The sequence below is a fragment of the Ovis aries genome, chromosome 20, assembly GCF_016772045.2.
Source record: "Ovis aries strain OAR_USU_Benz2616 breed Rambouillet chromosome 20, ARS-UI_Ramb_v3.0, whole genome shotgun sequence".
Lineage (NCBI taxonomy): Eukaryota > Metazoa > Chordata > Mammalia > Artiodactyla > Bovidae > Ovis > Ovis aries.
This window is the reverse complement of record NC_056073.1, coordinates 28,893,301-28,921,298: the sequence shown is the minus strand read 5'-3', so window position 1 is coordinate 28,921,298 and position 27,998 is coordinate 28,893,301. Positions and strand designations below refer to the sequence as shown.

At 36.0% G+C, this 27,998-nt stretch overlaps 1 protein-coding gene and 1 pseudogene across 1 annotated transcript; one reads left to right on the top strand and one right to left on the bottom strand.

Moving 5' to 3' along the window:
• Nucleotides 1-4,390: 4,390 nt before the first annotated feature.
• Nucleotides 4,391-5,350, bottom strand: LOC101121048 (olfactory receptor 10C1-like). The gene has a single exon (XM_004019308.5). The coding sequence runs from the start codon at nt 5,339-5,341 to the stop codon at nt 4,391-4,393; it is 951 nt and encodes a 316-aa protein (XP_004019357.3). The 5' UTR covers nt 5,342-5,350.
• Nucleotides 5,351-21,057: 15,707 nt separating this feature from the next.
• LOC101117455 (olfactory receptor 2J3-like) lies at nt 21,058-21,988 on the top strand (annotated as a pseudogene).
• The last annotated feature ends 6,010 nt before the right edge of the window (nt 21,989-27,998 follow it).

Sequence of the window (27,998 nt, the reverse complement as noted above, 5' to 3'; positions counted from 1 at the left end):
ATTTCATTCCTGTGGCATAATTTATTTTATATCTGGAAATCTATTACCTCTTGATCTCCTTTATGCATTTTACCCACTGCTAATGCTCCTCCCCTCTGGCAGTCACCAATATGTTCTCTATATCTATGAGCTTTGCTTTGTTCATTTGTTTTATTTTGATTCTACACATAAGTGAAATCATATGGTATTTGTCTTTCTCTGTGTGACTCATTTCCTTAGCATAATGCTATCAAGGTCCATCCATGTTGCTGCAAATGGCAAGATGTCATAATTCTTTTATGGCTGGGTAGAATTGCATTGTATATATATACCACATCTTTATCTGTTTATCTATCAAAAGACACAAGTTGTTTCTGTATCTTGGTTATTGTAAATAATGCTGCAATGAACATATGGGTGCATATATCTTTCTGAATTATTTTTTTTGTGTGTGTGTGTTTCTAAGTCTTTAATCAAAGTAAAGTAAAAATTAAACATTGCTAAGGAAATGAGTGTCTTTGCCAAGGAGCAAAGACATAGATTATGGAAATGGTTGTACATTGATTTAACTTGTATCTGTCACTGTTTCTCTGGATAATTTTGAAGGGATATTTTAAGATACTGACACAGTGTTGAAATAGCATATTTCAAAGTTAAAAAGAAAAGAATATTATATATCTTCATGAACTTTAACATATAAAAATGCATTCCTATTTCAGTGAGTACCTACTTGGCCAGACTCACCATCAGATACTCTGTATCTCTGGTTAGTATTTTTGCCAGCAGCTCAAATTCCATCTTCTAAATCCTTACACATCATCATCTCCTAATCTCCTTTCAGGTAACTAGATGAATGGATGGATGAGTGGATAGATAGATAGCTTACATTCAATTATATCTTTATTCCTTAATAATTCTTTATAGTGAGATTGCTGGTGGGATTTGTTTGGAAGGAATGATGCTAAAGCTGAAACTCCAGTACTTTGGCCACCTCATGCGAAGAGTTGACTCATTGGAAAAGACTTTGATGCTAGGAGGGATTGGGGGCAGGAGGAGAAGGGGACGACCGAGGATGAGATGGCTGGATGGCATCACTGACTTGATGGACGCGAGTCTAAATGAACTCCAGGAGTTGGTGATGGACAGGGAGGCCTGGCGTGCTGTGATTCATGGGGTCGCAAAGAGTCGGACACGACTGAGCGACTGAACTGAACTGAACTGAACTGAAGCAATGTGTGAGAGATTGAAATAGCTCAAAATTATACTGTTTTTTCAATCTCAATGTGTTCCTCCTCCTTTATTTTCTTTCTTAGCAAATGGCAGTATCCACACATTTATTTCGTTTAAAAACTTACTGAGTAACTACAGCATACTAAGCACTGTGACAGGCATGGGAGATAAAATGGTGAATAAGCTGGGACCCTGGCTTCAGAGGCAATTATAGTGAAAGCGTCTTAAATAAAATACTAAGTGCGATGATGAGTTTAACTTTTCTTCACCACTCCCCTGCACCTTTTCAGCCCTAATACACAGAATAAGTTAATCATCAAAATGTACCTCTTGGCTATCTCTTATATGTGAATCCTCCTCTTGTCTCCCTCCACTCCCCTCGTTCATGCCTTCGATATCTCTCTCCTGGTCTCTGTTGCTGTTCTCATAATCAGCCCTCTTAATTTTTCTACTTCTATTTTCAAACAGCCAAATAATGATAATGTTCTGTTTCCCTTTTTCAAAGTTCTTTTAGCTTCTGTTATCTAGGATGAATTAGTGTTTTCATTTTCTCCAGATAAATACCAGTATTTTGAATTGCTGGATCATATGATAGTTCTGCTGTTATTTTTTTGAGACACCTCTATACAATTTTCTATAATATCTGCATTGGTTTTCATTCCCATAAATAGTGCTCTATGTTTCCTTTACTCTACATTCTTGCCAAAACTTGTTATTTCTTTTTCTTTTGAAAACAGCCTGACATGTGAAGTGATACTGTGGTTTTGATTTGCAGTTCTCTAATTTTTAGTGGAGGGCTTCCCAGGTGGCTTAGTGGTAAGAAGTCCACCTGCCAAGCAGGAGATGAGGGTTCAATCCCTGGGTCGGGAAGATCCCCTGGGGAAGGACATGACAACCCCTCCGGCATTCTTGCCTGGGAAAGCCTATGGACAGGTGAGCCTGGCAGGCTACAGCTTGTGGGATCTCAGAGTTGGACATGACCTGATGACCAAACAGCAGCAGCAGAAACAGTAATTAATGATTAAATCAATTGAATGTCTTCTCATGTGTCTGTTGGCCATTGGAATGTTTTCTTCAGAAGAATGTCTATTTAGAACTACCTATTTTTCATTTGGATTGTTTGATTTTTTGTTATTGAGTTGCCTGTGTTCTTTGAACATTTTGGATATTATTTGGATAAACCATTAGGTATATGATTTACAAATATCTTTTCCCATTCTGTAGTTGCCTTTTTATTTTGTTTGTGGTTTCCTTCACTGTGCAGAAACTTTTAAATTTGATGTAATCTCATTGGTTTATTTTTGCTTTTGTTGCCATTGCCTTTGGAGTCAATCTAAAAATTATTGTCAAGAGTGTTCTCAAGGACCTTACTGCCTATGTTCTCTTCTAGGAGTTTTATGGTTTCTGGTCTTACATTTAGGACTTTAATCCACTATAAGTTTAATTCTGCATATGGTGTGATTAGATGTAATAATCTGATTCTTTTACATGTAAGTTGTCAAGTTTTTGATCCGTTCAGACTTATAAAACTTAACAAAATGTTAATGCCATAATAGATTCCTATTAACTTGCTTTAATGCTTAATAAATCATTAATTTTTCTAGATTAATAAGCATACTTTAAAATAATAATGTCTAATGTCTACATATAATTCCTGCCTATTTCTGTAGCATAATTGTCAAGTGGTTATTTTTGCATATTCAGATTATTTCCATTCTTAATTACTGTACACACATGTAAATAATAACCACAATGTATTATGTTTTGGTCAACAATGAATTGGATAGTTTTTGATAAAATGCATATTTCTGGTAAAACACATCTTTGTCATTAGTGAACATCACTGCTATACCCTGACTGTAGAATTTTCACAGTCTTTCTCCCCCTCAGCTTTTAAGAGATAAAACTGACAAATAAAATTGTATATAAAGTATATAATATGATTTGATATATGTGTCCTTCATGAAATGATTACCACAATCAAGTTAAGAAACATATTCCATCACCTCAAATAGTTATCATTTGTGTATGTGTATGGTAAGAACACTTAAGATCTACAGTACTCTCAGCAAATATCAAGTATATAATACAGTATTATTAACTATGTCACCATACCATACATCAGTCCCCCAGAACCTATTCTTCTGGTACTGTAAATTAAGTCATAGTAGCAGCACAGTTCTCCACTTTTTGTCATACTATAGCTACTGTTTGAGTAGTTATTTATCCCTCATATATCATAGCACCTCCCTGAGGACAAGATGTTCAAATCCAAGGAAACGCATCTCATACATGCCTTAAGCTACTAGATTGTGTTGTAACCATGTTCATTTCTCTTAAGATCAAGTTTTTGGATGATTTCCAAGTATATTCAGTTATGAGTCATTTGCACATATGTAAATTTTATAAATTGAATAAAATCTATGTAATTATTTATATTAATATTTATATTAATTATTTTTAGTACAGCTTTCATCTTCCATCCTTGGATTTAGATGTGATTTCTCTTTGTTTCTAAAAACATTTTGACCATGAGGGCTCTCCATAAAAATTTCCCATATTTTTCTTTTAATATTCTGCAACAAATAGCTCTGACTATAAGAGTTTACTTCTTCTGATGTCTACATATTTTTATAGCACACGCAACTCAAAAATTTAACTCTATAGAATGTACCAACAATTAAGGCAAAAGAATTTTAAAACATTTTTATGGAAGTAAGTAATACATGTCACAGAGTTACTAGGGAATTTGGAGTTTTATGGGACAGACCCTAGTGACAAGAGCAGAAGTCAGATGGGCCCTCAGGGGCTATAAAATGCCTAAGAGTATAGGGTGAGTATTTGCCAGGATTCTGAGATATAATCTGGCAATCTATACTCTAAACCTATATTTTAAACAGAAATATTTTGGAATACTTGTCTAGTGTTGGACTCTCCTATTAAATTCTTTAATAGCCAACTTCTTTCCAGAATTTGGCAGTCAGAACTTTAGCTATGGGAAGAGAGCTGTCTCCAAAATTACAAGCATTGTTACAATCACTGTTATTAAAGAATGTTCTTACAAAATAGTTTGACAAGTACAATTTTTTTCCTCCCTCCCTCCTTTCTTCTTTCCTCTTAGGTTGAGTGTGTATCTTTTGCAAAGAGGAATTTGTATGTTCCTCTAGTATCTACCCATGAGTCAAAACTTTTTCTTGCCCAGAGTTCTCCGAAGAGCTGTCTTGACTTCCTTGTTGCGTAAGCTGTAGATGATAGGGTTGAGCATGGATGTCACCACAGTATAGAAGAGGGCCAGGAGTTTATCCACCCCTGGTGAATGGCTAGACTTGGGCCTCAAGTAGGTGACAGATCCTGAGCCATAGAAGAGCGTTACTACCAGCAGGTGGGAAGAACATGTGGAAAGAGATTTTCGGCGGCCTTCAGGGGAGGGCATGATCAGCACGGCAGCTAGAATTCTGCCATAAGAAGCAATGATTAATAAAAATGGACTGGAAATGCAAAGAATGGCCACAACAAAGACTGCAGCCTCATTATGGGATGTATCCCCACAGGCTAGTGCCAGAATAGGGGGGAGGTCACAGAAGAAGTGGTCTATTTCACAGGGGCCACAGAAGTCCAAAGAAAAAATATAGTTGGTTTGGCCCAAGCCTACTATGCAACCCACCCCCCAAGAAATCATTGCTAAATGGACACACACTCCACGACTCATTCGTGTTGCATAGTGAAGTGGGGAGCATATGGCCATATAGCGATCAAAAGCCATGGCTGCCAAAAGGCAGCACTCACTTATAGCAAATAATGTAAAGAAAAACATCTGTGTAGCACAGCCCTCCCGAGAGATTCCTCGGGCCTCACTCACAAGGCTCTGCAGCATCTTGGGTATGACAGAGCAAGTGTATCCAATCTCCAAGAGAGACAAATTGGCCAGGAAGAAGTACATGGGGGTATGGAGGGCTGGATTGGTCCAGATGGCAAGAGCTATGAGAGCGTTGCCTGTCAGTGATGCTAAGAACATGAGTAGGATGAGGGTAAATAAAAGGAAGCACTGTTCGGTGACCTCAGAGAATTTGACAAATGCAAAGTGTTTCACAGACATGCTGTTGTCTTGCCACAAGGAACAATTGAGGTTCATGACCTTAAGAAAAGAAGAGCAAAGTCATCAGGAAAATTCTTTCGGATAGCAATATAACTCTTTATATTACTCTTAATAAGCTCCAGTGAGCCAAAGAGATAAATTGCTTACCTATAATTTAAAATTTTTAAAGTTTGGAAGTTATACTCATCCTGAAACCAGTACTATTCTATGTAACTATCCCAACTGATTTGTCCACAGTGTATCTAGTCAGCAGGCATAAAATGGGGAAAAAAAGCACAAATCTCTTTCATTTCTTCTTTTTATCAAATGAAGTTCCTCAAATACCTATTTCTTTCCTCTTCTTTTCCCACTGACTTACTTTCTTCACTCATTCACTCAACAAGTATTTATTGAGCAGAATACTTTCAAAGTATTTTGCAGTTACTGTAGGTCCTGGTTTAAAACAATGAAAAAATACCACTTCTTTCCAAAGGGAACTTATTCAGTCAAGGAAAGCAATAATTAAATGACTATTCAATAAATAATTGTTACAATGCAGAGATTTAAAACTTGGGTAAGTTGTGGTGACTGACCTACTTAGACTGGCTGTTCCAAAAGGGTTCTTGATGAAGAGAAACCTGAGCTGAGATGTGAATGAAGAAGAGGCAACCGTGTGAAGACTGTCACAGCCATTCACATCATGTCTATATTGTACTGCTGAGATAGTCACATCATTGCAACAGTTAAAAAAATAAACAAACTCATCTGCCAAGCTTTCTCCATCGGATTGTTGTTTGCTAAATGAAAATTACCCTTGCTCCAAGTTAAAAATCAAATTTCTTAATATCATTGATGAAAATCTATAGATCAAGGTAGACTATTGATAGACTTCTATCTTGCTTTTTATCCAATGGACCATATGTTATATTCACAGCAAACTGCTTGCATCTTTTAGTATGTGTCTTGTATGCATATATTTCCTTTTCTTTGTGTTTATTTTCCCCTGGTGGAAGGGCCTGGAAATTTGCCTCCTTATTTATCCATCTATTGAACAATCTATTATTGAGTTTCAGCATAGCTTCATCTCCTCTCTGGAACTTTCTCCTCCAACTCCGCCTCTCCCTTGCCCTTGTTCTGGTCAGTTACATGGCCCTTCCACTCCATCTTCCCACCACTCTCTAACTGATGAGCATTGACATTACTCCAAGGACGATTGATTGTTCATTTCTTCCTGAAAATAGACTCAAGAAGTTTGGGAGTGAAGAACTTTATTTATACCATTATTTCCACCAACCATAACAACGAATAAGTTCTCATGTAATGAAAAAATTAGAATATTAAGCTTTACTCTGACTGCATATATATGCTGTCTAGTGGCACTTATTCTATTTTCTGAAGGTAATTATGGTAAATTTCATCTCCTTTAAGTATCTCAAATGTGACAGCTATTTGTCTCTCAATCTGATAGTTACTACCAATTCCTGACAAAAATATTCCTTGTTCTAAATATGGATGTACTGCAGTTTAAATTTTTTTGGAAATGTCTTCACGGAAAATCCTAAATAATGTTTGCTATGAAAGGTCAAAAGAATGAGGAGGTTTTTTCCTATTCCTCTGAACTGTTATGTTTTCATTAGTATAAACTGAAGTCATGTTTATTCTACATTTGTTTAAAACACATCACTGTTTATTCCACATTAATGTTTGATGCCAGTATATATAGAATGAAAGTATGCATTTTGAGGTCCCAAGTTATTATGAACAGACAAAATTTGTGTGCTTATGTGTTCACAAAAGCATATGTACAAAGATATACATTTTTGCATATATACATATATCTTATACTGACAGAAACACACATTCAAATCCATGCTAAATAGCACAGTAATCAAGCGTGCTGACAGTCTTTGTGGGTTAAATTCCTAGTGCAGCCATCTAACACTGAGTCATGGCTAACATTTCCTTAAATATTTGTTCCTCAGTTTTCCCATTTTAAAAGGAAGTGATAGAAGTATCTCCCTAATGCAGTTGTTATGAGGATTAAGTGAGTTAATTCTCACAGAAGCATGTAGAAAAGTGGTTATGTACTTAAATATTAGCCATAGCAGTGCCTGTATACTTGCATACTCTTAAAATAAAGTTACCTTCATATATACTCCTTTTGCTGAATTTTATGTCACAGTCCCTAAAGTCCCTAATCATTCCTCCTGTTCATTCTCTTCATTTCCATTTCATATTTTTCTAATCATCTGCTGTGATAGAAAGAGAAAAAGTAAAAAATACATACATAGACAGATTCTATATATAATTATATAGATTCTATATATAATTATCTGTCTATAATCTATACATATATAGATTCAAATATAAAAATGCCACATGGATGTTATGTCCTGGGAAAAATAGTTGTATATTATGAATCATTTTAATCTACTAATTTGTATATCCACTGAGGTATGCCACAGTTCCACAAAGTTAAGGAGAGAAACAAGTGGACTGATTCAAAATTCTGTTCAATACGAAATAAAAACTCTGCACAATTCAGGGACCCTCAGTGTATATGACTTTGAAAAATTTGCTTACACATTGTAGTCTATTACAATGCATTTACACTTATGTTAAATCATTTGTAAACATTTACCTTGCATTGTGGGCTTCCCTGGCAGCTCAGATGATAAAGAATCCACTTGTAATGCATGAGACCTGGGTTTGATCCCTGGGTTGGGAAGATTCCCTGGAGAAGGGAACTGCCACCCACTCCAGTATTCCGGCCTGGAGAATTCCCTGGATGGAGGAGGCTGGCAGGCTACAGTCCTTGGGGTCACAAAAAGTCCCAAGGACTTTCACATCACTCACCTTGCATTGTATCTAATTAAATTAACTAATATAATTTAATATCTATATTTCTTATGTAGCAACACAATTCAGTTAAGGTTGTGGCAAAGAAAACAAAGACAATAGTTGACTTTCATTTTTTTAAGCCTAAAAAATTTCTGAAATATCCTAACTTCTCAATGATAGACTATGCAGTTATATAGAATACTCTAGATGTAGACAAGTTGCCATTCATTTTGTCAGTTAAATAAGCAAATATGTTTCTTACTCATTCAACCTTCCTGTGTCTGGGAGAAACTAAAGTTTCCTCAGTGACACCGATGGAGGAGCCAAGGAAAAAATCCCAGCCAGAAAAGAAGAATGCCTCACTCTTTCTTAAGTACTGACATCATTAAGATTTCATTTCATAAATATTCTTGTCCATTTAGACTGTAGACAGCAAATACAAATACCGGTATTGGGGATGAGAGTTGAGGATGTGGGGAATGGGAGAAACCTACTGGTAGATGGCATACAGGAGGGCTGATTGCACAAAGGCTAATACATGCTGATAGTCATTCAATATTCTTAGACCCTCAGGATGAATAAAAAGTCACCCTGTGATAAGTACTTTTTAAAACCTCATAAAGTTCAGAGACAGCTGAAAAAAATTAAGACATCCAAGATAGTGAAGGTCTGTGAGTGCTTCTAAATACTTAAACTAATAAAGAATGGTACTTTGCCTAGAAATAAATATTAAATATATATAAATAAATGTCTGAGTCCACTGGAGGTGAGACTATAAAGAAACATAGTCAAATTCCCTTCTCCCTCCCTGTCACTGAGACTAATACTACACCAAGTAAAATCTGATTTTTTCATCATTCTTTCTATTGTTTTCAGAATTTGCTCTCTGTTGATCTTTGTGCAGGGACCCTGAGATCCATGTAGTGGAAGTCAGCTTTATGCACATAGCAAGAATGTTTAATTTTAATCACTGCCTACAGAAAGAGAGTGAGATGCTCAAGGCAGGTGTCTGGAGTCTGCAGATAAGGAGCATCATAGGAAGTACAACAATTTGGCACATTCTTCTGTCTCTCACCTGACACATTTTCTTGATTTAAAGTTTCTGATCCATCATTTCTGTGTAAGGGAAGGATGATGAAGCCCTTCCCATCTTTCTTGCTGAGTTGTTTTGAGTTAAAATGGAAACATTATAGAGATAAACCATGAATTAAAAATAAGGAATTGAAATGCACTTTATCAGTGTCAAAACCTCTTGCCCTTTAAAAACCTCATGTTAAGAAACTCATAGGATGTTGCCTGCAATATCCCCTAGTATTACCAGACTATTAAAATAAACTATATTAAGAGTCAGTCATTAAGCAAATATGCACTGTGATGTTAGTCTAAAAATATAGATGTTTCAAGCTCAATGATAAATTGTATTTGTCTATTCCAACTCAGTATAATAAAAGATTAAGTGACCATTGAACATTGACAAGATTCTGAGTTTGAGTCTTGAGATGGAGTTTCAGTGATAGTTGGATGCATGAAAGCATAGAGGAAGGAGACAAGATAATTAAAAAATTAGTTTATTTATTATAATTGGAGGCTAATTACTCTCCACTATTGTGGTGGTTTTTGCCATACATTGACATGAATCAGCCATGGGTGTACATGTGTCCCCCCTGTCCTGAACCCCCTCTCACCACCTTCCCCATTCCATCCCTCTGGATTGTTCCAATGCATCAGGTTTGAGTGCCCTGTTTCATGTATCGAATTTGGACTGTTCATCTGTTTCACATATGCCAATATACATGTTTCAATGCTATTCTCTCAAATCATCCCACCTTTGCCTTCTCCCATAGAGTTCAAAAGTCTGTTCTTTATCTCTGTGTCTCTTTTGCTGTCTCTCATATAGGGTCATCATTACCATCTTTCTAAATTCCATATATATGTGTTAACATACTGTATTGGTGTTTTTGTTTCTAACTTACTTCACTCTATATATTAGGCTCCAGTTTCATCCACCTCATTAGAACTGACTCGATTGTGTTCTTTTTAATAGCTGAGTAATATTCCATTGTGTATATGTACACAGCTTTCTTATCCATTCATCTGCCGATGGACATCTAGGTTGCTTCTGTGTCCTAGCTACTGTAAACAGTGCTGTGATGAACATCGGGGTACATAGAGACAAGATAATTTTAATAGCTCAATGGCTTGGCTTCATGTGCCAACTCACCCAGCCCCAAGATCCAATGCAAGTACTTTCTATATGGTTCTACTTTGGCAATCATCCAGCATAAGTAATTCAGTTTGGGTCAATGCCACATAAATGATCCTTAACTGACTCAGTCTCTTATTAATCTTTGTTCTCATAATGAAATGTTTCTTTGTTTTCTCTCAGCCAAAGGAAAACATAAGAGACATTGTTAAATATTTTTTACCTGAAATAGAACAGTGCCTCTCAAACAAGAAAAACTCAATAAATATTAACTTTCATTATTCTGAAATTGTTCTTTCTAAAATGCTTGGAGAATATATATAATTTATGTAAATTAGTTATTAAAGATTGTTGAAATAATTTCTCATTGCTTTCCACAATTCACCCATAATCATTTCATTGAGGACCTAATATTTAGCTGGGTGATGCCTCCACATAACCCAGCATGAACTACATTATCCTTTGGTTGGAGTAACATGCACAGGATGATCTAGGCATCTCTATTACCAAACAATAAGAGATTTGTCTATTTCCTGTGAAATGATTAGTTTAGAAGAATTAATGGCAATTTTATGACAGAGATACTGGCAAACTGAGTAAATTTTATACTCTTCAGAGAAAGGGAAAATAGCTGATTAAAATAATGTCTAGAATTAAATAATGCTTTGTATGTTTTCTATCCATTTTCACATTTTGATTCACTGTCTTCCACAATCCTCTTTTAAAAAGACATCAGTTATATCACGTACCTTTAATCCTAATATTTGAGGGACAAAAGTAGATGGTTATTGATTCTGATGGGCCACTCCTTAATTTTTTCTGCACATTCTCCTTATAACTTCCCCAAATTCAGAGAATGTAAATCTCCTCAATCCTCACTCCCAAGACCATGCATTGAGAAGCTTTTGTTGTAATCAAGGCCATGTCTGTTCCCAGAAAGACTGTGTGTCTCTTCAGAGAGCATTGTGTCCCTCCTAGCAGTGTCCTCAACTGCACGTGCACACACACACACACACACACAGAAGAATGCAAAGCTGTACTAGTTACATGATGGTATATTTGAGCTTTCCTCTGTTCTGAAAAAAAGGAATATGAATACATATGCTTCATTTCTTCTCCTGATTCTGAATACTTATCCTGCCTCCCCTTTCCCAGGAGACATTTTCTTCCCACTAGAGTGTTAGAAAGTAGTTTGATTCTGTCTCTCAGGGATTGCCATGGCCAAACCTCTCTCTATTTGTTGGTATAGTAAATGCCAATATTTAGGAAGAAGATAAGTAAGATGTAAAATAACCTGTAAAAACAAAAATAAATAATGGTAAAATATAATGAATAATCTGTATTATATGTAACTGATATCATAGACTATGTACATAACATGATATGAATTCAAGTGACGTACTACTGGAACTAATTATTTGACCACTCTGAACGATTAATGTGAAATACTAAGATTTTAATTTTTTGTCTGAATTCAGATAGTCTTCAAAAATAATTATGAAAATGACAAGTAACTTTCATGTTATTATATTGATGAGTTAGTATTTTTTCTGATTGTTATAAATAAATCATAAAATAATAATAAGTAAATCTTAAAGATCTCCTAGCTACACATAAATTTGGCCAAGTGCCAACTGATTTGTATCAAAAGTAGTGAAGAAAATCAAGAGTCTATTCTGGCTGGTTGCTATAAGGGGAACAACTTCTGTCAGGAACCAGATAAAATGATGGAGGGCAGGAGAGTTAGGTGCTATTCTGAATCTCATTTTCTGCCCCATTGACTTCCATCTTTTTTTTAACATTAGAATCCCTTTGTGCTTAATCACTATACTCTTAATATACATTGAAAGAGGCAAGAGCTATGACAAATTTAATAATGTTTATAAATAAGTTTGTATCTTATTCCTTACAATAAAATCCATGAACATTAAAAAAAAGAAAAAAATAGAGTCAGAAGTACTTATTAAGATGATGAAAAAACTGTAAGCTACTGAATTATGTCCATGATATAAAATTATGTAAATGATATAAGAATTGAGTAAGGTACTGAATATTCATTATTGACACGACATAATGGCAAAGGAGAAAGACTAGGGAAGAGGAAGTTGTTATTTAGGTAGAAAATTCCCCTTATTGTTTCCATGTTAAATACATTATCCCCAGGAGGAGGTCAAGGTGGAGGAGTAGGAGGTTGAGGAACTCACTTCCTCCAGTGATCTCATCAGCAGTACATCTACAGTAAGTCCCTGACATCTGAAATGAGTTCCATTCTGAGAGTATGTTCATAAGTCCAACAAAGTTAGCCTAGATACCCAATGAACACAATCGGCTATATGATACTGTACTGTAATAGATTTATAATACTTTTCACATAAATAATAACATAAAAAAAACAAACAAAAAGTAAATCTTATAGCACAGTACCTTGAAAAGTACAATAGTATAGTACAACTGCTGGCCCTCAGAGGCTGGCATTGAGTGAAGAGGCAAGAAGAGCTACTGACTGGAGGAGGGAGAGAAGGTAGGAAATGGTAGAGCTGCAGGATCGTCAATGATAGGAGATGGAGGGCAAGCCACAATTTCACTCACACTTGACTGATAGAATGCACGTTCACATCGTTGAAAGTTCACAACTTGAAGTTTGTATGTAGAGCACTTACTGTACATGTGGAACAGTTCTCACTGCAAACTAATTGGAGACTCGGAGAGAGACTCCTGCAACCAAGACTGTAAGAAATATCCATATGGAATTGGGTAGGAAGAGAAGCCATCCGCTTGGGACCTGTGTCCTGGGTGGAGACTCAGAGGAAAAGAGAGATTACATGGGCAGAGGTCCTCCCCAGAGAATGAGTGGTTCCAGACAGATGTTGGCTCCCTCCCACCCTGGGATCCTGCACAGAGAAGGTGAGCCCCCTTGACTGGTTGGAGAGCCAGTGGGACTAACAGAAAGGCTGTGGAAAGCTTGGACTCCACTCTTTAGGAACACATGCACACTTGCCTGCTCCTCAGTCAGTGAGAAGAAGGAGGACGGAAAACTGCATAAGTGGCTGGCCAGTTTCCCAAGACTGCCCCCCAGGCTCGGGTTCCAGCCTGAGCCTAGGGAACACTCCAGCTCCGCTTGCTTCAAGATGCAGCTGCACATTTACATTTTCCACTCTTTTTTCTCTCTTTTCTCTGCTTGGGATCCCTATAATGTGAATGCTAGTACCTTGATATTGACCTACACAGCCTTTAAATTGTTTTAAGTTTAAAAAATTTAGTTTTCTTTTTGCTATTCTCATTTAGTGATTTCCATTAATCTATCTTTTAGTTGATTTATACATTCTTCTGTATCACTTAGTCTGGCTATTCTTTTCTTCTTGTGTTATCATTATAGTTATTGTATTCTTCAGTTGTTACTGATATTTCTTATAATTTTAGTTCCTTGTTAAAATTCTTACTGTGTTCAGCTATTCATTTCCCCAATTCAGTTACTACTATTATTACTAATGTGTTTAATTCTTTGTCTAGTAAAATTGATTTCCATCTCAGTAGCTGTTTCTTTTTCAGAAATTTTCTCTTTCCATTTCAATTGAGAGAAATTACTCTGTCTTCTTATTTTGCTTAACTTCCTCTCTTTCTATGAAATTAGATGAAAAAGTTATCCATGGTGGCCTTGAAGAGGTGTTCTTATACGGGAATGTCCCTGTATAATCTCCATGGGACCAGTGGCTTTGATGGCAGAACTGGGTTTGACCTGAACACAAGTCATATCTTTCCTCAGGATGCACTGAGAGCTATCACCTTGTTAGGGGATGGGGTCAGAACTGAAGGGGCTGGGACCAGAGCCAGGTATGAGCCAGTGCTTCTTCCTCTTTGCTCAGTGGCCATCACAGTCCTTTTGGGGGTATGGTGGGTCTCAAGTTCCTGAAGCTCCAGAGGAGAGCAGTGCTGGAGCAAGAGGGTCTGGTGTGTTTATTTGGCAAAAGTCAGTGTATTGTGTATGGTGGTCTGGCCACTCTCAGACATATGGTCTCCTTGTGATGTGCTGCCTGCGCAAATTCCAGTAATGGTTGCCTTCTTCCTGTTCAGGCTTGGAGCTACCTTTAGCATCTCACAGTGAGCTTTCCCCTTTGTCGTGGCAGCTGTTGCTCCAGAGTGGAGCTGCAATGAGAAACTCTAGCTGTGCTGGAGTGTTAGCTCAGTTCAGGGTAGGATATTCACTGGCGCATTTGTGTGTGAAGCCAGTCAACCTCATGGTTTTGTTCTGCCCTTTCCACCTTGCTTTGGGAAGATAGAAGCATTTTTGCACTATTCCCAAACTGAGTTGAGGTTTCCCATAGCCCATTTCTTAGTCCCTCTGAGCCTCCAAACAGCCAAGGGAGCTCCTCTTCCTTTAGTCAGACCCCAGGACTGGGGTGTCCAAGATGTAACTTGAGCTGCTCACTCCTCATGGAGGGTCTTCTCCTTTGTAATCTTCCTTTTCCTCTGAGTCCCCTCCTAGGGGCATAGGACCTGACCTAATTGCCTGTCTTTGTTTCTGATTTGATTCTGCCTTTACCTTTCTTGTAGCCTTGCTTGTACAAGAGTCTCTCTGGTCATCTCCAGATAGTTTTCAGTGAGAATTTTTCCACATAAATGTGTGAGGGGAGATGAGTTCCACATCCTTGCACTCTGCCATCTTGATTCGAATCCAGTCTGTTTCTCAAAGTGTATGTTTCCTCTTGATCTTACAATGCACTAGACTGGTTGTAGATAGCCTCTAAAAAATGATTGCAATAAATACAACAAAAGTAATAGTTGATGATTCTAGCTGTAGGAATACAGGTGTTCTATTGTAATACTTTAAATATCTAAAATAAAGAATAACAAAGAAATAGAGGTGTTTATTAAAATATCTATTCAAATATGTATTAAATAATTATGTACTAAGCACTGGGGAAAACATTTATATATTTTTCTTATTAATTTTCACAACAATTAAGACCACTGAAACATAAAGTCTATTTTCTGATATTTCTGTTAAATAGAAAAAGAAACACCCAATTGCTCTCCTAAAGATTACAGTTTTTAAAATGTAATTTTATTACATATATGATTTCTAAACCAAAATTTTCTTTCTATAGATTAATTATGTTAGCTAGAAACAATATAACAATTTTAAAATGTTCACTAATTTATAAACTCGTGGTGTACTTTAATAGTAGCAAGTAAATTATTGGATGTAGATTAGTAATCTAAGGTAATTTCAGTTGTTTGTATATTATGGAAAAACTCTTGACAAGACATCAAGGGAAATTAATGAGAAAAAAGTTTTGGAAATATTAAATAATTTTGTTATGTTTCTGAGTTTTGGTAGTTACCATCTTAGTTACAGTTTAAATGGTCTTCAAAGATTTTTTTTCAATACTTTTGCAGTACTAAACTTGGCTTGAAGCTTAAAAATGTTGGCAGGAAGAATTAAATTAATAAATTTAGTCTTTATGTATTCTATTAAAATTTTATTTATTTATTTATTTTTGACTGTACTGAGTCTTCATTGCTGCCTGGGCTTTTCTTTAGTTGCAGTGAGCTGGGGCTGCTCTCCAGTTGCAGTGGGCAGTCTTCTAATTGCAGTGGCCTCTCTTGTTGTGGAGCACTGGCTCTAGGGTGCGCAGGCTTCAATAGCTACAGCATGTGAGCTCAGTAGTTGTGACTCCTGGGCTCTAGAGAACAGGCTCAACAGTTGTGACTCTCAGGCTTAGTTTCTTCAAGGTATGTGGGATCTTCCTGAATCAGGGATTGAACCAGTGTCTCCTGCAATGGCAGAAGGGTTCTTTACCATTGAGCCACCAAGGAAGCCTATGGATTCTGTTTTTTTTTTTTTTTTTAGTTTTTTATTTTTTAAATTTTAATATCTTTAATTCTTACATGCGTTCCCAAACATGAACCCCCCTCCCACCTCCCTCCCCATAACATCTCTCTGGGTCATCCCCATGTACCAGCCCCAAGCATGCTGCATCCTGCGTCAGACATAGACTGGCGATTCAATTCTTACATGATAGTATACATGTTAGAATGTCATTCTCCCAAATCATCCCACCCTCTCCCTCTCCCTCTGAGTCCAAAGGTCCGTTTCATGCTTCCCTTTCCACCTCCCCATTAGACTACCTCTGACAAATATTCCCTTAAATTTGGCCCTTAGAATGATGAAAAAATTAGGAAGAAACTTCAGGACAACTCATTCCCTTCCCTATACAGCAGGCTTAAAACATGTTTACTAGTGATATTGTTATCTTAGTACAACTTTATGGTATCATGTTGAAGATATTCCTTAGAAACTGTTCTAACTAGGACAACTCTTTGAAGGGCATTAATTGCTGCTTTGGGACTTACCCTCCCACTGACCCCAGTTAAGGAAAGCAAGTGTTTATTCTTTTGTTTCCATAAAGGCACTATTTGCTCTAGGGAAGGGGAGGTCCATCCCCTGACACAGTGAATGGTCTAATGACTTCCTCCTCGCAGCTAAAACCAGATCTTTTCGGTAGACTCAGGACTCTGTCTTATGTAGCAACGATAATCACAGTAATTTTCAGACTCTGCTTTTCTATATTGATGTAGTAGATTAGAATATATGATACACACAGCCATTTATGCTGGTGATTTCCAAGAGATGAAAACTAGAGATCAGATCAGTCCACACATAGGACTGATAGAGGGCATAGATTGTGTAGACAAATATAGGGAACGAGGACAGACACAGCAAGGACAGAAGTGGAAAGAATTTTTTGAGTATTACTTAAGCACTAGGTGAGAGTATTAAAGGACTAATATAAGAAAAAACAACCTCGACAGGGATATGGGAATGGGAAAAAGAGATTTGTGTCCACCACTGTTTCTTCCATCTATCTTAGTTTAAAAAAGAGAAGAGATATTTCATTTCATAACCCATGAAAGCAACCTTCAATGAGGTCTTTATTTCTGTCTCCTTTGGTAAGAAGTAAAGTAAACCATAAAGTTCTTACTTTTTCTCTACTTACATCTTTTTTTTTGGTCTCTTATCTCATATTCTTCTCTAACATTTATTAGTATGTTGAAGGATGGATCATGCAACAGATTAAGATATGGCTGTCACTTTTTTTTAAAATCAATATACTAAGATTTTTAGGCAATGTAACCAGAAGAAGAAAGTTATATCCACAATAGAAGAAGCAATGACTGAATTTGGGTTTATATTTCTCATGATGTACTATTTCCCTTCTAGGACAATTGAAAAATAATCTCTAGATTTTTCTATCATCTCTCAAGAGGCAGTGATCTCTACATGATGTAATCTTCGTAATCCACTATTTGACCATTGCTGCTTTTTGATTCAGCCATGGTGAACTTCATTTTCCAGTGGGCTCAACAACACCTTCTCTGGTGAGGTCTGACCTGTAGCCTTAAGCAGGAAGTGCCTCTTTCCAAGCTTGTCCTTTCTTAGATATTGTCTCTCGGTCCAAGATTCATTTAGAGTTCTAGTTGCATCTTTATAGTTATTCTCCTCCCATAACTTAAAGTTCTTTATGTTAATATTCTGTTTAATTACAAAATTTTCTTTTTAAGTAATGTAATATCTGACTCTCCTGCATGGTTTCTGAGCTACAGAAAGTAGTCTAGGTTAGTGTAACTAGTGAATGATTAAGGGTTTGTAGGCCTGAATTAGTCTTACTGTTGTGGGGTTAAACTATTTCTAACTTTCATGCTGAAACTCAACAAATTAGCTATTGCTCACAGCTTTTTGAGGAATTGCACTTATAAAACATGAGTAATTAAAAGACCCCAGTAGAGATAACTGGGGGCTTCCTAAGTGGTGTGATAGTAAAGAATCTGCCTACCAATGCAGGAGGTGCAAGAGACGTGGGCTTGATCCCTGAGTCGGGAGGATCCCCTGGAGTAGGAAATGACAACCCACTCCAGTATTCTTGCTTAGAGAATCCCATGAACTGAGGAACATGGTGGGATATAGTCCATGGGATCACAAAAAGTCAGATATGATTGAGCACACACACAGGCAATAGAGGCAACCATAGATAGTTCTGCTGTGATTTTTACTCATTTTGGCCAATAGCTTATTAGAAAGTGGGAGAGAAAAAATTGGCTATGGAAGAAGGGAAGCAGATATGATGTGTCAATGTTGAGTAAGGCAAAGCATTCACAGAGAGAAGGAGGGCTATTTAAATAGTGGTTATTATGCCTTGTCATAGTAACTATATAACAAAAGACGGTATTGATCTTTCCTATGAAAGACTGAAAACCCACAAGAGAAAAAAAATCACTTAGGAGTTATAACTATTTATGAAATGCACTTTATTATTATTATTATTTTTTAACAAAAAGAAACCTAAGGTTCTCTAGGTTCAATATATAAAATGACAGAGTCATTTAATGGTTTCAATAAACATTCAGAATTCCTCTCTAAGTTGGAGAATGAAGATATATGTAGACATTATAAATTATGAGCAGAATTTGAATATGGTCTCAGTTACTGTCCTAGAGGAAAGAAATAATGTGAAAACTTCCTGGAGGCCCCGTGTTCAGGTGTCTTAACCCTGTGATACAGAGGAGCAAACTTTAAACTTTCAGCACCAGTAGTTGGATTCCTCTCCATCTTCCCCCAACCTCACATTCTTCCATGCTTCTTTGTTCTCTGGATGACTTTATATCTTCCTTTTTCTAAAAATACCTCTTTTCAAATCAGTTATGTTTTATGTCCTTTAAAAGGCATTTTATTACTCTTTCCCCCATCTATTTCACAGATCTAGTCATGTGAACTAAGATTTTCAGCTTTGTTTGTGTCATGAGTAACCATAAGTTGATGTCCATGTGTTTCTGTCTCCTTTTTGTACCTCTATTTAGCTTTCAGTTTAGAAATAAATTGTGAGTGCAAGTAAAAAATAGGGAGATAAAGTTTTTCTATAAAAATATTTACTTGAAGCTCAATATTTTCACCCTATATAAGCATTTTGAAATCACAAATAAATTTGATGTTATTCATACCTTTTCATCTATATGTAAGATTATTGGGATTGCAATTATTCTGTTTTCTATAATCACATAAATAGAAATTGCCTGAAAATGATGAAAAGAAAACTAAAGCTATTTGTTTTAAAAAAAGATTGTTTCATGGAAATCTTCTTCTGTTGGTATATTAGGAGTTTTTCAAGTTACTTTTAACATAGACGTCTTGCTTAGATGAGTAAGAATAACTCAACAGTTAAGAATAACAACACAAATGCCTGGATGAAACATAAAAGTAAAAAATACTTTGTAACTTTTTGGTTACTTTTTATTCTATATTGAATTTACAGAAAATGTGCTAAAGTGGTATAAAGAACTACCATTAATCTTTTAAGTAGATTCAGCAATAGTTTACATTCTGCCTGAAAGACTTATTCTATTATCTCTTTCTTTCTCTCTCATCTATTTATATCTATCTATCACATATGAATCTATGTATCTATCATCTATGTATATATCTATTACCTATGTATAAATATATTAATTTCTATTTACCTATCACTATTTATCTATCTATGGTATCTTTTTTTTCTGGACCATAATAGTCTAATTTAGAGATACCATGTTCTTTTCTGCTAAATTCTATTGTTTGTTTCCTAAGAATAGGAATGCTATTTTACATAATCATTGTATAGTTAACAAAATAAGAAAATTGAACATGGATACTATATTGTTATCTAACCTATAGTTCATATTCGTATTTCTGCAATTGTCTCAAAATGTAGTTGTCTATTTTTTTCCTAGTACAGACTTACACATTTAGATATCATGCCTTTTTGTCCTCCTTTAAGCTGAACAAGTTCCTTAGCCTTTGTCTCCCTTAAATTTGATATTTTTGAAGAATGCAGGCCAGTTATTTTCTCCATCTTGTCTCAACATGAGTTTGTCTCATGTTTCTTCATTTTTAACATCAAGTTGTACATTTTTGGCAGGAATATGACTGAAGCAAAATTATGTCATATTCCGAGCATCACATTAGTAGTCACATGATGTTGGTTTGTCTCAACACTGGTGATATTAGCATGATTACCTGACTATGGTGATGTCCGCCAGGTTTTCCTATTGTAAAGTCTACTACTTTTAATTTTGTAATTAATGTGTAATTTGTGAAGGGATATTTTAGACTATGTAAATATCCTTTTCTCATCATATTTTAATTTACTGGTTATTAGCTTCCATTTATGTTTTTCTAGTTCTGCTATTCCTTCTATATGTATTAATTAGGATTCTGCTGGGAGGAATAGCTTTCTCTTCTCCACTATTTCTTTATCCTTTATCAGTATTAGTTTGTGGAGTCTTATTTCTTTCAATTCATTAGCATCATAGTTTTTCTTAATGCCCACATTGTCTTAGAATGGAATAGTGGTATTCAATTCTTTGATCTGGCTTCTATTTCTTTTCTAAGTGTTTCTATGGTTCTTGGAGAATTTCCACACTTTTTTTGAGTGTATGTAGTTCTTTCCTTGGACTTCCCAGGTGGCGCTAGAGGTAAAGAACCCACCTGACAACAGATGAAAGTGACACAGGTTTGATCCCTGAATTGGTAAGATCCCCTGGAGCAGGAAATGGCAACCCACTCCAGTATTCTTGTCTGGAGAATCCCATGGACAGAGGAGCCTGGTGGGCTTCTGTCCATAGGGTCACAAAGAGCCAGACACAGCTGAAGCAACTTAGCACAGCACAACACAATTCTTTCCTTAGGTAACACGAAATGCATGATGATGGAAAGAATCAATGCAAGTTCTGAAGACTACTTTATTCTACTGGGTTTTTCTGATTGGCCTCAGCTTGAGTTAGTTCTCTTTGTGGTTGTCTTGATGTTCTACTTGATGACATTGATAGGCAACCTGTTCATCATTATCTTGTCATACCTGGACTCCCATCTCCATACTCCCATGTACTTCTTCCTCTCAAATCTCTCTTTTCTGGATCTCTGCTACACCACAAGCTCCATTCCTCAGTTGCTAATCAACCTCTGGGGCCCACTAAAAACCATCTCTTACAATGGCTGCATGATTCAACTTTATTTTTTCCTTGCTTTGGGAACCACAGAATGTGTTCTACTGATGGTGATGTCCTATGACCGTTATGCAGCTGTGTGTAGACCCTTGCATTATATTGTCCTCATGCACCCTCGTTTCTGCCAACTGTTGGCTGTGGCTTGTTGGGTAAGTGGCTTTACCAACTCAGCACTTCACTTCTTGTTTACCTTCTGGGTACCTCTGTGTGGTCATCGCCAAGTGGACCATTTCTTCTGTGAAGTTCCAGCACTGCTTCGACTGTCATGTGTTGATACCCATGCTAATGAGCTGACCCTCATGGTCACGAGCTCCATTTTTGTTCTGGTACCCCTCATCCTCATCCTCAGCTCCTATGGTGCCATTACCCGGGCAGTGCTGAGGATGCAATCAACAAGTGGACTCCAGAAAGTCTTTGGGACGTGTGGAGCCCATCTTATGGTCGTATCCCTTTTTTTCATTCCAGCCCTATGCATGTACCTCCAGCCACCATCAGGAAATTCTCAAGATCAAGGCAAGTTCATTGCCCTCTTTTATACTGTTGTCACACCTAGCCTTAACCCTCTAATCTACACCCTCAGAAACAAAGATGTAAGAGGGGCCATAAAGAGATTAGTGGGGTGAGAATGATCTAGTATACTTGTGACAGTAATGGTATAATGGAGCATCTTTTTCACCAATAGTTCATCTACCCATCCACCTATCAACCCTTGTTTCATTCACTCACTCTATTAGCACTTATTGTGTACTCTTACAAGGTCACAGAGTTCATGGTAGCAGATAGGAATGAAACACAGTCTGCCTAAATAGTAATCACTCTTCAGTGGATACAACAGCCATGTAAAACCAACATCAATATGAATTTTTTCAGTGCAGAAATCTAATAAAAATATCCTTAACTGAAGATGAAGCGTAGAATTTGTTGTAAAAATTGATAAAATTCAGATGTAAAATTCCTATGGAGAGTCATAATTTAAAATGACTTAGAATATGTCTTTCAGTTTCTCTCTTTATAGACAATATTTGTCGTAAAATTTTTCTTCTGTCTTTGGTTTAATGAAAGATAAATCTTTTCTCCAACACTGTTATTCTCTTTTGAATACTAGTTAATATTGAAAAAATTTTTGTGTATTCTTTAATATTCTATTATTAGTAAGAAAATAATTTTAATGAATTGTACCAAAACGGGCTTTCAAATAACGCCCCTCATATTTTCCTTTTTTTTTCAAGTCAGTGAGACGTGAAAATAAGTTGCAAAGCTGTGCTATGTAGCACATAAAGTAGTGGTCATCCTAGGCTAGGTTTTGTTAAATGAAGTTAGAGCATGGTGCACCTGCTTAACTTAAGAAGCAATAAAGAATGTCTGAGTTGACTGAGTACTAGGCTCTTGAAAAATGAGTTGATGAATCCGATGGGTATTTGAAAGAATTATGTGAAAATATATTAGAAAATATTTGTGATAAAAGCTGTATGAAAATGCTAGTTGTTTGTTCCTTTTCAAACTCAGTCTGATTTGAATATTTGTGGTTAGAAAGTTCATTATAAAAATCAACTGACACATTTTCCAAATAAATGTATTTTTATCAAAGTATAATTTTATTACCTGTATTATTGCCATATCCATCTGAAATGTATACTATGTATATAACACTTTAAACTGAATCCACATTGAGCTGAAGAATAATTAAATTTAAAGTAAAATCTTGGCAAAACCTGAATTTTGAATGGTAACTCAAATATCAGTTGTAGTTTTTGAGGGCTTTAAAGTTTAGGTATGATTGGTTCGAACCCTATTTCCTAAAGTATTAAAATGAAAAACACATCTAAAATATTCCCCTTAATTTCCTGTATGGCTTGCAGTTATGTTGATTCTGATTCTCCTTTGTTTATCTGTGATTCAGTCTTTATCTCCAACTAGGTGTATATGGGGTATATTCAATTATGCTTAAGCTACTTTCCAGAAAATGAAGGGCCAAGAATCATGTCTATAAAAGAACTTTTAGTAAATAATTGGGGCCACATAGAGTGAACCATCACAGAAGAAGACAAAAACTTTAAAAAATGTAAAAGACATAACTGAGTTCTTTGAACCATCTTGCATTTATGGAAATACCACTATTTGGGATACCGCATGCAGTACCCTAGTCTCTCACTGCCTAACTTTTCAGATACAAATCCACCATATTCCAATTACAATTCACAAACAAAAATACTTAAAAGAAAAATTTCATAGACTTATCAGATCTATCTTGCAAGAATGTTCTATGTACACTTGAAGAGAATGTTTATCCTTGTGCTGATAGATGGGATGTACATGAAAGTCTGTTAGGTCCAATTGGTATAAAGTATAAAGTATGGTTCAAATCCAATTTTTAAAATTGATTTTCTTTCTGAGTAATGTACCCATTGCTGAAAATGAAGTCCCCTACTATTACTGTATTGTAGTGTTGTCTATTTCTCCCTTCAGATCTGTTAGTATTTGCTTAATTCATTTAGCTGCATCAGGGTTGGGTATATAAATATTTGCAATTGTTATAGTTTCTTGATGAATGGACCCCTTTATCATTATTCAATGTCTCTCATTGCAGTTTTGGATAAAGTTTATTTTGTGATGTAAATATAGCTACCCCCACTTTCCTTTGGTTTCTGCTTGCATGGAATATCTTTTTCTATTTATTCACCTTAAGCCTGTGTGTGTCTATAGTATTAAAGTCCTGATGGTTGTCCTTTCTTTATCTTTTGTGAATCTACATTAACTTTTTGCTTTGTGGTTACTATGAAGATTACATAAAACATTGTATAGATTAAACAGTCCCTATCAATCAGAAAGCAACTTAACTTTGATTAGTTAAATTAGCTCTACCATTTTATTCTCTTTTATATTTTTGATGTCATAATTTCTTTTTATATTGTGTATTAACTGACAAATTATAGTAGCTATAGTTATTTTGAATATCTTTTCTTTTGATTTTTTTTTCTATATTTAAGTGTATTTAACACACCATCTCCTTACAGTTTTAGAATTTTCCACATTTGTGTGTTTAATTTATACCAATGTGTCCCATGATTTAATGTCAGTTTTTATCATAAATTTATTTTAGCTTGAAGAACTCTTTGCATCATTTCTTGAAAGTCAGATCTAGTGGTGAAGAACTCCTTCCTTTTTTTTTTAATCTACTAAAAGCTTTATCTCTTTTTCTTATATACTTTGTCAGATAGAGTATTCATTGTAGACATTTATTTTTTCTTTCATCACCTTGAATATCTTTCTACTCTCTCCTAGCCTGTAGGGTTTCCTGCTAGGAAACTGGCTAATGGCCTAATGGGAATTCACTTGTAGACTACATTCTTTTTTCTCTGGCCAGTTTTAAGATTCTCTGTCTTTAATTTTGGACAGTTTCATTAAAATGTGTCTTAAAGAAGGCCTTTTGCATTGAGATAAGGAGGTGATCGATTAATTTCTGAACTTAGACTAGTCTCTCCACAGGTTTGAGAAGGTCTCAGATGTTCCTTTAAACAAACTTTCTACTTCCTCTTTCCTCCTTGTGAAATTCTGATTAATATGTTCTCTCTAGAAGAAATCCCATATATCATGCAGCCTTTCTTTTCTCTTTTTCATTCTTTTTATTTTGTTCTTCTCTGATTTAGTTATTTCAGTCTTGTCTGCTAGCTTTCTTATTCTGTCTCATTTGTTCTATTCTGTAGAGCTCTCTTTAGCATTTTTTATTTTGTTCATTGAATTTTTCAGCTCCAGAATTTTATTTAGTTTTTTTATGCGTTCTTTCACTTTGATAAATTTCTCATTTTGTTCATGTATTTTTCTGATTTAGTTGAACTACCTTTTTTTCCTGAGGCTCATTGAGTTACCTCAAAATAGTTTTGAATTCTTTATCAGTTAGATAGCTATATTCCTTACCTTGGAGCTAGGTTGTTGAGGATTATTTCTATTTTTTGGTGAGGATATGTTTTCTTCATTCTTCATGTTTCCTTCATTCTTCATGTTTCCTGTAGTTTTGCATTGATGCTTTTAGCAGACACTTTCTCAAATCTTTCCTAGTTGGCTTCAGATGGGGTATACTTTTTCTGAATTTGTTATATCTGGGGTTTTCTCTGCCTTTATATTGGATATACCCATAACACACCCTGTTCCATCTTGTGGCAGCATTTGTAAGTATGTATGCCTTCTTTGGTTCTTTCAATTCACCATGCTGGCTGCTGGAAACATTTGTTTTCCAGAGGGGCCTCTATAGCTCAATTTTGAGGTTTCTCCTTTCCCCACAGGTCCTTATTTGTTTTTCTGATGGCATTCCCTTGAAAAGATATGCTCTCACTTTCAGATTTGGCAGTGTACAAAGAGACAGCTGAAGCATTGGAAGAGGCATGGGTTTAGCACTTGGTGCAGTGGGGGTACTTACATACCTGCTGGAGATTTTGGAATAAATTCCTCTCAGGGGTTCATGGGCAGACTTCCTACTGAAGTCAACTGAAACCATGCCTCTTTTCATTTTTATCTGCTTCTTTCCAAATATCTCACTTCCCCATGAACATTAGAGGCCCCACTTAGTAGTCTTGGTGCTGCTGGAGAGAAATAGGTTTCTCTAATAGCATCCTGCACAACTGGTGTAGCTGAGCACTGAAAACTGCTCTTCTATTTCACCATGGGATAGATAACTGTGGGATATAGTTCAACGGTGACACCTTGGGGGATGAGTAGTCTGTCAAAGCTCTTTGTCTCCACTCCACTATGTTCAAACTCTCTCTCTTTCTCTCTCTTTTGCTTCATGGTATGCTGGATTCTCCCCCTGAGAAGGCTGAGCTGCAGCAAACTTTCTCTCACCTGTTGGTATCTGCCCTGGTCAGCAGTCTCCATATTTCACTCCAACACTGTTGAAGGGATTGAGGTAGATTCACTGGCTCTGCTGGTCCCACAGACCATACAGAGGTCTATCTGCCTATTACTGGATGCACTCATGGGTGAAACTTCTCCTGGGTCCCTTGGTGTTTAGTGCTGGATCCCACAAATCCCACAGAAGCACTTTTGCTCATGGTTGGAAGTCCAATTAGTTTTTTCAAAGGTGGCAGGGGGTGGGGGGAAGAACAACATCTTACATTGTCATGATGCTGAAATCACTCCTAATCGCTTATTTTTAATTATTATGCATATTATAATATGTAATGTTTGGACCAATAATTGTTCTTGTGCAAATGGAAAGTATTAAATAGAAAGTAATCAACATTAACATATTTATTAATCTATAAACAAACAACACAAGAACTATATACTAAGAGATATATTGATGTATCTAAACCAGCCGTGAAAACAATTTATTTATTTATTTTATTATTATTATTATTATTTTTTACTTTACAATATTGTATTGGTTTTGCCATACATCAACATGAATCTGCCACGGGTGTACACATGTTCCCAATCCTGAACTCCCCTCCCACCTCCCCCCACCCCATCATCCCTCTGGGTCATCCCAGTGCACCAGCCCCAAGCATCCTGTACCATGCATCAAACCTAGACTGGCGATTCGTTTCTTATATGATATTATACATGTTTCAATGCCATTCTCTCAAATCATCCCACCCTTTCCCTTTCCCACAGAGTCCAAAAGACTGTTCTATACATCTGTGTCTCTTTTGCTGTCTCGCGTACGGGGTTATCATTACCATCTTTCTAAATTCCATATATATGTGTTAGTATACTGTATTGGTGTTTTTCTTCCTGGCTTACTTCACTCTGTGTAATCGGCTCCAGTTTCAACCACCTCATTAGAACTGCTTTCTCCAAAGTGTCATTATAAACTCAGATTCAGTCAGTAGTTTTTACTGTCTCTTTCAAGGTAGTTTCCTGTGAAATTCATGGAAATATGCCTAGATTATTTGTTTCACTCAAGAATTTCCAATCTGAGATAATGAATCCTCTGAGGTTAGAAAGAGCTGAGGTCTCTTAACAGAGTTAAGAGGTGCACTTAACTCTACTGTTTGCTAAATGGGAGGATATTGGGATAAGGGCAAGAAATTTCAGAAGCTAATAAGAGTAGTTTCCTTGCAAAAGCTTTCTATACTCCCTCTTCTCATTGCCAACTTGGCCTCCAACCTCTCCTCACTATGCCAAAATAGGCAACACATTGCATCTATGTAAAGAACCTTAAATCTGAGACTTAAAGTTGTTTTCCTTTAGTACTCTTATTTCACTGTAGAGTGCTTTCCTTGAAGAGAATCAGAAACTCTGAGTTAGAAGTATGTGCAAAATCTACTATTGTCCAACTGTTGCTTCCCAGTATTAATTCTTATTAAAATATTTATCATATAATATACCAATATATTATATGTTTAAAATTTTTATCCTAAAATGTTATAATATTAAGTTGGGATGGATTGAATTTTTAAAATTGCTCCAGAAAAGGAAATCTTACAAAATTAAAAACTCTTCATCCGTTTAGTCAAGGTCTCTTTCATAAGCACGTTTATTCTGTCTTGTAGCAATTGAGGTCCATTTCTTCTTGTAGATAATAAAATATTTACTTATATCTTAGAATTTGACTTTAGTTTTTCTAGAATTTTTAAAAACTTCTATTCTAAAATTTACTCTTCTTGATATTAAATTTGATAAAATCAATACCTC

What these genes read in the sequence shown, in the direction of transcription:
- LOC101121048 (XM_004019308.5), bottom strand. Translation starts at nt 5,341, where the DNA reads ATGAACCTCAATTGTTCCTTGTGGCAAGACAACAGCATGTCTGTGAAA.